Source organism: Schistocerca piceifrons, chromosome 8 (assembly GCF_021461385.2).
Source record: "Schistocerca piceifrons isolate TAMUIC-IGC-003096 chromosome 8, iqSchPice1.1, whole genome shotgun sequence".
Lineage (NCBI taxonomy): Eukaryota > Metazoa > Arthropoda > Insecta > Orthoptera > Acrididae > Schistocerca > Schistocerca piceifrons.
In genome coordinates, this window is record NC_060145.1 from 273,522,206 (window position 1) to 273,534,345 (window position 12,140).

The following is a 12,140-nucleotide window of genomic DNA, read 5'->3' on the forward strand; positions in this document are numbered from 1 at the left end:
TCAACACATTTATCTTCTCCAGCGCACTGCACATTCTAACAAATACAGTCGCACACCGTCAATAACGGATAACAATGACGTCTTACAGCTGTAGCTGCTGATATTATCGATCGCTTCTACAGAAAACAAACGATAATGGGACTGTTGGGACTGTCTTGCAAAATATGAATTATTGCACAGATATACCAGCGGTGGTCCGTAGCGCCGGAGGCAAAATGCATTCGCAAAATTGATATTACTGAGGATTAGTTGTCTTCTCAGTACTATCTTTAACTAAGTGTTGCGCAGAAGTAGTCACTAAGAAATCTCAAGCGAGAATGGTGTATAGACGTCTAAGGCAGAGGTCTTCAACAGGAAGTCCAGTGCAGAAGTATCTCTATCCTTCGTCATTCTTAACCCTTCGGCGAATTTCATTCAAAGTAAGTCTTGTATTTGATAGCTTGTGGTTTTACAATCGGCAATCCAATTGTTTGTTGAAAATAGTTATCACGCTAATCGATGAATTTATACTATGAATAAACAATTATTCGTAAGATAGTTCTCTCTTTAAAGGCATCCCAAGTGAGAGTCTATTCTAACGAATGTCTTTTCCAAAGATCAACATACTTCGAAGTGTGCACAGCCGTTGGAACTGTCAAGCGTACTATTGTGGCTTTCGGCCTAATGTCGATTGGCTTGGTATGACTTGTGCTCTGTTTTGTGCCCTCACTTTGGACAATGACTCTCCGGCCTACTCAATACACACTGCACAATAACTAACAGACATACAACAATGAAACTTCCCACAGTCACACATTAAACACAGACGTGTTCAGGGATGCCTCACAAGGTTTGCTCCAGCACGCCATTATCACCGAACGTGGTGGCGCAGTGGTTAGCATACTGGACTCGCATTCGGGAGGACGTCGGTTCAATCCTGCGTGCGGCCATCCTGATGTAGGTTTTCCGTTATTTTCCTAAATCATTTCAGACAAATGCCGGGATGGTTCCCTTCAAACGTCACGGTCGACTTCCTTTCCCATCCTTCCTTAATCCGATGCGTTTGGTCTCTTCCACCAAATCAATAACACCATTGGTGCGAAATTACGGATGGTCCAGAATTTTTTGGACAGACATGGTATTTAATAGGCTCCTACAATCAATAGTTTGGTTAATTTTTTGCAATATATAAAGACTGCATGCGGTGCAAGAGCAACATGTGGCCGAGCGGTTCTAGGAGCTTCAGTGTGGAACCACGTGACTGCTACGGTCGCAGGTTTAAATCCTGCCTCGGGCATGGATGTGTGTGATGTCCTTAGGTTAGTTAGGTTTAAGTAGTTCTAAGTTCTAGGGGAGTGATGACCTCAGATGTTAAGTCCCCTAGTGCTCAGAGCCATTTCTTTGCAAGAGCAACACAATGACACACCCTCGCAGGCGTCGTTAGAAATGTGAAATGAGTCTGTGTACGAATGTTTAAATACAACTTCTCGCTAGAGCCGAGAGATATCCCCTGTTAGCTCTTGGCGCATTAGGCAGCTGCAGTGAAGTGGAGTGAATGACAAACGACCAGGGCGAGCGAAGTTTATAAATTGTACATTCAGAACATCATAACTAGGTACTATCAGAATAACGACCCAATAGTCACGCGGGATCGATTTCAGCGCGGATATCTTGGAAGTGTACGTTTTTCTCCTTGGTGATGCTTTGTTTGAACGAACAGTTATCGTAACCTATGTTTCCTCCGTCAAACAGTGCGATGTACTTTGCGGAGTTAAACGTAGATGTAGTTATTGTGGCAACTCAGTCTATAGAAGCAGTCTCGCCACAGGAATACCCGAGACAAAGATGGAAATTTCCGACAGCCTTTATTTTCTAAGAAACTGCCTGAAATGTAGCCGAGCATAATGCCCTGCTGGTTGCATGCTTCTGTTCGCTGTACGCAGAATCTTTCCGACTGGAGTCCTGGTTCCGGGTTTTCAGCTTTCACCGCCAGATATGAAGCTCGTGCTCTGCCCGGGCGATCAGGCTGTTCGCCGCAAGCTGATCCACCACGGCAGAGAACAAGGAACTCACCGGACGGGTTCAGGCTTGCTTCCAGTTATAAGTGAGAGGAGAGCGCTCTCTGTTATGAAAGTATACCGCACGTGTTACACCCGGAACTCCATTACGTCCGCGCAAATCTCTGGGGCCGTTCAATCAAGAGCTACAGTATAAGCCAATGTGTGGTGGGCTTTGAAAGTACGCAGGGAGCAGAGCCGTAAACCTCCATCCTCCTTCGCCTCGCCTTTGGCTATTCCATATGCGAATTGTATGTGGGAAGAAAGATTTTTGATAGCCCTCTGTGTAATACAGAGTTTCTCTAGTTTTACCCGCCCGATTCTATGGTACATCTACACTGCTTGACAATTGCTAAGGAACAGCAAGAATCACAGGCAATGGTGGACGATACGAAACTTGGTACATACGTAATAGAGATGCCTATCTCTTTACGAAAAAATATTTTTTTTCCTTTTCCAGGATAAATACTACGTAAATAATAAATGTGTTGTCGAATATTGATAGTTTGCGGTGTCATAATGAAGCTGGTGCTATAAATACTTGGGAATGAAGAAAAAGTACGGGCAGCGAATTTAGATCTAGAGATCTCGCGCATCTGCCACTGCACGTTTATTCCCCCAACTGCGGACTGTTTGAATATTTGTGTTCATACAAAGCGTATAAGGACGTCTAAAATTTTCGTACTCGATCTTCTCGAAAGCGGTTGAGAGTTGCTTCTTCCTGTTTACACATGTCAAAGTCCTTCGCGTACCCTACACACCCTGTCAATACCAATCATATCGCTGAGGGAAAGTTCGTAAGGCCCCTTGTCAGTCACGGACTTAGTGTTAATTTATTTCCCAGGGTCTTGAAAGACTGTTACTTCACTACGTTAACAACTGAGATACAATGTGCACAATAAGTCATTCGTAAGGCTAATGTGGGGGCAGCAGCTGGTCGGAGCGACTCAGAACTTGATTGCGAGTGACTGGTGGAGCAGCCTGTCAGACGAAACACTAAGCGAGCACGTCTCACATACTTTCAACGGTAAACTTATTGCCTGAACGTGCTGCTCAAGCAAACGACGGCAAGTAGCATTGACAAACGCTCACTTAAAGAACCAGAAAGCTGCAGATTTGGTCATTACCCTGGACATTACGTCTGCTTGTAGAAGCTACCTGGTATAACGTAAGTACAACGAGTTCACATCTGTCTTAACAGCAGCGATATCATATCCTCTCGAAGTACTTCCGAGATTGACCACAGCAGAAGACCAGCTACAGCGGAAGATGAATCTTTGCTGCACCGTTTGACGTCTATTGTCTCAATGAGTTTTTACTGACCCAACAGCTGCATACTGTATATACAGCTTAAATCACCTTAAGACGTGTAGCCAAGTGTGTGTTGTGTACATGATTCATATTCTTACATTCCAGTTTCTTTCACGGATGGTACGTGGAAAGAGAGACTGTCGAATTTTCCATGCATGAGGGCGAATGTTACGAATTTTAGGATCATTGTCATTACATATCATGTTTGTCGGAGCATGTAATACAATTTTTGATGTATTTTTGGATGTAGCTACTCTGATTTTTGTGACAATAGTTCTTCTTTCTTTTAGCGTCTTCCCCTGCAGCTTGTTGAGTAGTTCAGCTCTCTCGTGGTCATTAAACGAAAGCATAAAGAAGCGCGTAGCCTTCCGTTGAATCCTTTCTATTTCTGTTTGTCAGTATTAGTACCAGGGCATCGAACGATGCTTATCTCAAGTTTTGGTCGAAGGGTGTTTCTGTAAGCGACTTCATTCGCGCCAGAATTCCACTTTCTTAAGATTCTCCCAATAGAGATAAGTCTGATATCTCTCTTACCTTCGGTTACATTTATGCAATTACACTCCTGGAAATTGAAATAAGAACACCGTGAATTCATTGTCCCAGGAAGGGGAAACTTTATTGACACATTCCTGGGGTCAGATACATCACATGATCACACTGACAGAACCACAGGCACATAGACACAGGCAACAGAGCATGCACAATGTCGGCACTAGTACAGTGTATATCCACCTTTCGCAGCAATGCAGGCTGCTATTCTCCCATGGAGACGATCGTAGAGATGCTGGATGTAGTCCTGTGGAACGGCTTGCCATGCCATTTCCACCTGGCGCCTCAGTTGGACCAGCGTTCGTGCTGGACGTGCAGACCGCGTGAGACGACGCTTCATCCAGTCCCAAACATGCTCAATGGGGGACAGATCCGGAGATCTTGCTGGCCAGGGTAGTTGACTTACACCTTCTAGAGCACGTTGGGTGGCACGGGATACATGCGGACGTGCATTGTCGTGTTGGAACAGCAAGTTCCCTTGCCGGTCTAGGAATGGTAGAACGATGGGTTCGATGACGGTTTGGATGTACCGTGCACTATTCAGTGTCCCCTCGACGATCACCAGTGGTGTACGGCCAGTGTAGGAGATCGCTCCCCACACCACGATGCCGGGTGTTGGCCCTGTGTGCCTCGGTCGTATGCAGTCCTGATTGTGGCGCTCACCTGCACGGCGCCAAACACGCATACGACCATCATTGGCACCAAGGCAGAAGCGACTCTCATCGCTGAAGACGACACGTCTCCATTCGTCCCTCCATTCACGCCTGTCGCGACACCACTGGAGGCGGGCTGCACGATGTTGGGGCGTGAGCGGAAGACGGCCTAACGGTGTGCGGGACCGTAGCCCAGCTTCATGGAGACGGTTGCGAATGGTCCTCGCCGATACCCCAGGAGCAACAGTGTCCCTCATTTGCTGGGAAGTGGCGGTGCGGTCCCCTACGGCACTGCGTAGGATCCTACGGTCTTGGCGTGCATCCGTGCGTCGCTGCGGTCCGGTCCCAGGTCGACGGGCACGTGCAACTTCCGCCGACCACTGGCGACAACATCTATGTACTGTGGAGACCTCACGCCCCACGTGTTGAGCAATTCGGCGGTACGTCCACCCGGCCTCCCGCATGCCCACTATACGCCCTTGCTCAAAGTCCGTCAATTGCACATACGGTTCACGTCCACGCTGTCGCGGCATGCTACCAGTGTTAAAGACTGCGATGGAGCTCCGTATGCCACGGCAAACTGGCTGACACTGACGGCGGCGGTGCACAAATGCTGCGCAGCTAGCGCCATTCGACGGCCAACACCGCGGTTCCTGGTGTGTCCGCTGTGCCGTGCGTGTGATCATTGCTTGTACAGCCCTCTCGCAGTGTCCGGAGCAAGTATGGTGGGTCTGACACACTGGTGTCAATGTGTTCTTTTTTCCATTTCCAGGAGTGTATTTCACCTTAAATCGCTCCGAGCATACACTGTACTTTAAACCGGTGACTGATTTCAGAACTCACTGGTTGCACTGTCAATCGATATCGGCTACTTTCATCCACTTAAACGTGTTAGAGCCTAAAGGTGATTTTAGTTATACACGGTGTTTCACAACTCTTATTACAAGATTCTAGGGGTTGTAGAAGGCACTCAGTAGATACAGAACTCATGGGGAACCCATGTCCGGAAATGTATCGTCTGAAAGTAAAGTAAGTTTGAATTTCGCATCACTTCCAAATCTCTCTCTGCGCGGTAAGCAGGCAGCTCTGACGTATATGGACTACAGGAGACGCTCCACGTGGTGACCCTGTTGTTCGCTGCACAAAGCGTATCTGCAACGCCTGCTCTCACACACGGCCCGCAAACCCTGTTGTGCGTCCATGGAGCACCACAATCAACACTCCTAGCTGCGAAAGTGCCATTTTCTCAGAACCATTGTCTTAGTCCAAAACTATTTTATTTCCAAACGGCGCATTTCTGGGCATCGACCCATTATCAAAACATTGTCTATTAAGCCCCCTCTACATTCCCTAGTAATCTGTAATAGGAACTGTGTCTCTGTTTAAAAGAAAGATACTAATACATTAGGGATGTCGCCAGATTCATAAGCTCACAAGCATGAAACTGAAGCATCGTTTCGTCCAAAAAGCTGGTGGGATTGTTTTCACAGATAATCTTTGTAACAATATCGGGCGCAGCAGCGATAGCTATGTAACTACACACGTCAAAAAAAAGTTTAGGATCACCCCAGTTCCCCGTACTCCTGAAGACAGACGTGGGCTGTGGATTTTGTATCACAGACGCAGTCCCTTTGATTCTTCAGAGATGCCACTAACACACCGAAAGATGTAAACAACCATGCGTGAGCAGCGCCTATTAGGCGGAGGGGGTCCGACAGCCGATCAGTTCCAGTCATTCCACCAGGAAGGAGGTACACGGCCCTTGTTGACCGTAGTTCAACCATGCCTAGACGGTCGATACCGCATTTCGATCGCGTCCGCATTGTTAGTTTGTGCCAGGAAGGGCACTCACCAAGGGAAGTGTCCAGGCAACTAAGACTGAACCGAAGCGATATTGTTAGGACATGGGGGAGATACAGAGAGAAGGGACTGTCGGCGACATGCCTCGCCCAAGCCGCCCAAGGGCTACTACTGCAGTGAATGACCGCTACCTACAGATTATGGCTCGGAGGAACCCTGGCAGCAACGCCACCATCGTGAATAATGCTTTTCTTGCAATCACAATCCTAAAACCTAACGAGACAACCACGCAAAAACTTAACGTGGGACGGTAGTAAGGGTCGAAGCGTAGCCAAAGGCAGAGCGGTCTCGCGTGCAGTCATCCACGCTCTGAGAACAATTGACACTAATTTCATTTGGCTGGCCGCTGTAATCTGCCTGCGCAACAGCCTGATTGGCTAATTTCAGTGATAATTAACGCACAAAATGGCGCAGCGTATCAAATTTTTTCTTAAGAATTCTATCCTAGCACAACCTAGTTTTTAAAATCCTTACAAGTTTTTCAGACTGTTTCTGACCATCCTGTATAATATTTTATTACTGTTGTTTTCACAGCTTTCATTATTGATTACATTTTCCAACAAGTTTATTGTTATAGATACCAAAAATATTAGTTTTTGCAGTTCCATACCTCAATCGGTATAAACGGAACCCTCATAGTCTCACAAGCAGCTTGTGGCCTAGTGGCCGGCACGGTGGGTCAGCGCATTAGGTCTGGTCTGGCCTCTGTGAAGGGGTCAATAACGAACTTTCAACGGATGTCATGTGGCGCCCACTACAACCAAATACGACAAAAAAGATGAAAAAGATGTGGCAAACGGGGTCCTGGGTTCGATTTCCGACCGGGTTGGGGACTTTCTCTGCCCGGGAACCGAGTATTTGTGTTGTCTTCATCATTTCATCATCATCATTTGTGATAGTGGCTAGATTGGCTTGTGTAAAAACTGGGGCTTTGTATGGGCGCTGATGATCGCGCAGTTGAGCGCCCCACAAACCAAACATCATCATAGGCTCGCTCTTTTACACGTCTGTCTGTCCGCTCACTCAAACTCTCTTTTTCTCAGGAAGGGACAGAGATATCATGTTGAAATTTAGGCCACGTACTAAAGTCTACGGTGCTCTTGAAGTATAAAAAAAACTAGTCAAAGAATACCAGCATTTATGTCTCATATTTCGATATTTGCAAACTCACTCATCGAAACCTAAAGATGAGCTCTCTATATAACTGGCATCAATGGATCACCAATTTAGTATTGGAGGGCAGCGTGGAGGTTAAAAATCGTAGAGGCAGACCAAGAGATGAATACACTAAACAGATTCAGAAGGATGCAGGTTGCAGTAGGTACTGGGAAATGAAGAAGCTTGGACAGGATTGAGTGACATGGAGAGCTGCATCAAACCAGCCTCTCGACTGAAAACCACAACAACAACAATTAGGTTGGTAAGGAACCCTCAGAACGCTATTCCCACTCGCACGTGTTGTTTTTTTTTTTTTTCGGTATGATTACGCAAGGGTCCTGACGAACGGCATCAAGGAGGGAGGCGGCGCGATCGTAAGACACTGGACTCATCAGAATGGGGACAGCTCAGATCCTAGACGGACGTCATGCAGATTTGGGCTTTCTGTGATTTCTCTAAACTGCGTAAGGAAAACCGTGGATGACGCTGCCGATTTCCTTCCCTAACTCGACATAGTGCTCCGTACCTAATGACATTTTCCTCGACGGGGAGTTAAAACCCTAATCTTCCTTGCCTCCTTCTGATTGCACTTTTTCTGTGATGTAGAAATCTTCTATGATGATTAATTATGTGACATTTTAGCATTTATTTGTCACGTCTTTCCTACCTGTACGTGACCACTGGTTTGTTTTGCAGATGACGCTGGTACAGCCGAGCCCGGAGTTGCAGATCCACATCCGCAAGGAGCTGAACGAGGACGTGAACACGCGCGAGGACGCGCTCCAGCACATCAAGGACTGGCTGGCCAAGCAGCCGCATCTCCCCGACTTCCAGGGTACGTCCGTCATGCCGCCTCAGCGCAGCGTGCACCTTCTCATTGCAGAATTGGAGACGTTTCCGAAAGTATCGAAGGAGCCACTTTTCGATAAATAGCGATACCCTTTATTTTACTCACTCTGAGAAGCAAGGATCGATCTGTGATAATATCTAAGTGGAGATAAACTTCTTTGCCAAGCTTGTAATAATAACTTCTATTGTATAAAACATTCTCGGACTTCTTGGCGCGTCAGTTAAGGGTGAAATCTCGAGCTTTCGACTATTATCTCCATCATCTTCATTAGGATAAGCTGACTGTGGAAACAGATCAAACAGATTACAATTGGCCCAAACCATATTTTAGCCAGCCTGCATGTGGTCTCACGATTTACGAAAGTTCCTGTGGAGGACACATTGAAACTGCTGACAGAGCATTTTCCTCCTGAAACGATAAAGTTGTTCCTATATGTTCTGACTACCACCTACTTCTTGTACGGCGGTAAATTTGAGGAGAAATAACGGAGGGAGTGGATATGAACTCTCCGCTGTCTCCAGCAAATTCTTTTATGGAACATTTTGGGGTTTGGTCACACGCCGTAGAAGCACTTGAGCACTTCCAGGAACATGTGAATAGCATACACCGAAATACGCAGCTCACTGTGGAGACGGAGAAAGAGGAAAGGCTGCCGTTTTTAGTTATTGTGGAGCATCGATAGTCAGATGGACGTCGCGGCCATTCATTGCACCGCAAGCCGACGCACGCTGATTTGCATCTTAGCACCCAGAGTTTTCACCATTCAGTCCACAAAAGAGCACATTTAAATAGATTGGTACACAGAGAAAAAACCGTTTATTACGAGGACCACGTGGATTCCGAAATTGATCATCTTAAATATCTTCTCCCAAAGAACGGCTGGGGGTCACGTGATACGAAGTAAGCTTTCTCTAAGAAAGGGAAACTTTAAAATGTTGAACATTCACGTGACGAGCCACCGATTGTATTCCTCCCTTTCTGCGGAGCAATATCCAGCAAAGTAGGCAGAGTTCTTGGAAGCCGAGATATCAGATGTATTTTCAGGGCACCTAAGAAGAGAAAAGTGATGCTACACCCTGTTAAGGCCAGTCTCGGCCTCAGGATTCTTGGGATTTACAACATCCTTTGTCAGTGCGGAAGCAATAATATATGTCAGTCCATCCGCTGTGCAGAACATCAAAGACATATTAAAAATCGAGAATTGGATAAATCTGCAGTTGCTGAGCACAACTCACAAGCAAACACAAAATACTGTTTGACGAAGCAAAAGTTTTGTCCCAGGCTCCCATATACTGGTACTCTGTAATTAAAGACGCTGTAGAAATAAGAACATGTGAGAAGCTCTTCAATAGTGGCAGCAGATATAATCTTAACGTTGCATGGATGCGAGCTTTCGATGTAGAGAAGATCCAGAGATATTCGTCGCAATGTTTACGCTACGACGGGAGCTGTGGCGCCACTAGCGCAGACGTTGACACCATCTGCGACAGCATTACATAATTGCCGACCAATCAGAAGCCCTCTTTGGGCTATATAAGGCCAGCGCAGCAGCAGTTTTGAGAATTAGCTGCTCCTGACGCAGACGGTGGCGGTAATCGTGGAAAGCTCGATGTTTTACTCTGAGCTGAGGCGGAAAGAAGTCCGAGGATGTTTTATACAACAGTGCCGTCGCGAAAGGCTTCGTTCTCAATAACTTTTATTCTCGGCAACCGGTGTCGTAATCAATGTTCCCATCTTCATATCTGGAAAGCATTTATACAGCGGAGTATAGACAAAACAAATGTAATACACAGTGTCAGGTATAATATAATAGAAAAAACAGGTAAACCTATATAATTCTACAGATAGTTATTACATACGTATTAAAATGTCAGTGGACTTTTTCTCATGAAATGGCATGTACGTAACAGACTAGAAGAGTAGTGAATTAGCTGTCAAAATTAAAACATTCGTCTTATGTCACGCACAACAGTGTACTTTGTTGAAGCCAGGGCGCCGCTAGAGCGGCAGGCAGTGACCAGTAAAGGATAGCCATTGACAACTGGACCGACAGCTGTCACAAGAATTAATGTTTTAATAATTTCATACTAATTTTTTGTTAAGTCATTCGGAATAGCTGACTGAGTTAATGTAAATAAAACATACTGAATAATTTACTAGGTTCTTCATGTTGTATCACACATCCTCTATCATAGCCTCTCCCGAATGTATGTAACTGAGAATCCCCTGGTCCATCTCCTGTTCGTTGGGATTTAGCTGAAAACTTCCCGTCTACTGAAGCTAGACGCCTTGTCCATTAGCGTAATGAAATTAAACGTGGACAGAGGTTTAGGTACGCAGTGGCTCTGCGTGAGGCCAAGAGTATGATGTCTCACGCCCTCTAGGCGTTCTCTCTCTTTGCGTAAAACTCAGTTCGACTACGTTTATTCACCACCAGCATTTGCTATTTTTTTAAGTCACGACCTGTGCACCAGATGCTGTGTACAATAAATAACTAATAGCCGGCCGATGTGGCCGAGCGGTTCTAGGCGCTTCAGTCCGGAACCGCGCTGCTGCTACGGTCGCAGGTTCGAATCCTGCCTCGGGCATCGATGTGTGTGATGTTCTTAGGTTAGTTACGTTTAAGTAGTTCTAAGTCTAGGGGACTGACGACCGCAGATGTTAAGTCCCATATTGCTTAGAGCCAATAATTAATAGTTACCACATTTCGCTAATGCAAGTATATTATTCACCAATTGCCTGTGTTTACATGGGAACCTAAAAGTGAATGTCGAAATGCTGAGCATATTGGTTCGTGTATTTATCGAGTCACGTGTAACTGTTTAGTCAAAGCTGAGGGACGATTGTTTTGATGTTGTGGAAGAAATCTTCATAATGGCCATAAGTGCAGGCTCTATTTTCGTAACAATTCTCGAAGTAAATGTTCCAATATAGTACAAAAAAGCGTACTAAAATATTGTTAATTGTACTCAGTCTTGCTACAAGGCCCGGTCACATTCAACTTGTCACGAGAAATGTTGTCCAAAGTTGTGGGCTGAACGAATGGACCAGTAACCAGTAATATTGGATATTTCCACGTCATTTCTTACTCAGAACGAACTCCTTTTCTCTGGAACCTATCAGATTCACCAGTGGATAAAACAGGGAGTTTTGTGTGCAGTATTCCTCTGAGATTTAAACACAATATAGAGAAATGTAGAGAGTGACAAAAGGAAATATTCGATAACCTGTTGAAAACATAGTATTTAAAGAGATTTATCGTGCTTCGTGGCAAACACTTCCTCAGACAGTCAGCAAAAATAAAAGGCTCATTGCAAAATCAGTGCAACTAAAGTGAAGACAGATAAAAGTGTACAACCCTCTCTCTCTTTATCTACATACATACTACGCAAGTCAACGTACGGTGCATGGCGGAGGGTACTTTGTACCACTTAGTACACACTGGTAGGGATAGGCGGGCCACAGAGTGGCGTGGCAAATGTCGTCATAGGAAAGCTGGACAGGAGCAGAAATGATTAGAGAACAAGTGAACACAGTAAATAGAAGATTAGCTCACCTTATATTTCACCAAGAGAACGAAGATTCAATACAAATAATGCAGCAAAAAACAGAGTCCAGTTCATACTACAGAAGAAACGATGATGTTTGAGCCACGGCTGGCGTCCCGTAGAGAAGTTGTTCCAAGGCGAGTGGGGCGTTTTACTACCGCTGGACCTCCTGTAT

The 12,140-nt window shown here is 45.6% G+C and overlaps 1 protein-coding gene across 2 annotated transcripts in view; it reads left to right on the forward strand.

Annotated features, from left to right (window-relative positions):
* LOC124711205 (alpha-tocopherol transfer protein-like) overlaps positions 1–12,140 on the forward strand; it is a 128,475-nt gene that overhangs the window by 82,272 nt on the left and 34,063 nt on the right. For both annotated transcript variants that reach the window (XM_047241149.1, XM_047241148.1), the window contains one exon: positions 8,264–8,402. In XM_047241149.1, coding sequence (XP_047097105.1) covers positions 8,264–8,402 — 139 coding nt within the window. The remainder of the gene's footprint in view (positions 1–8,263; positions 8,403–12,140) is intronic.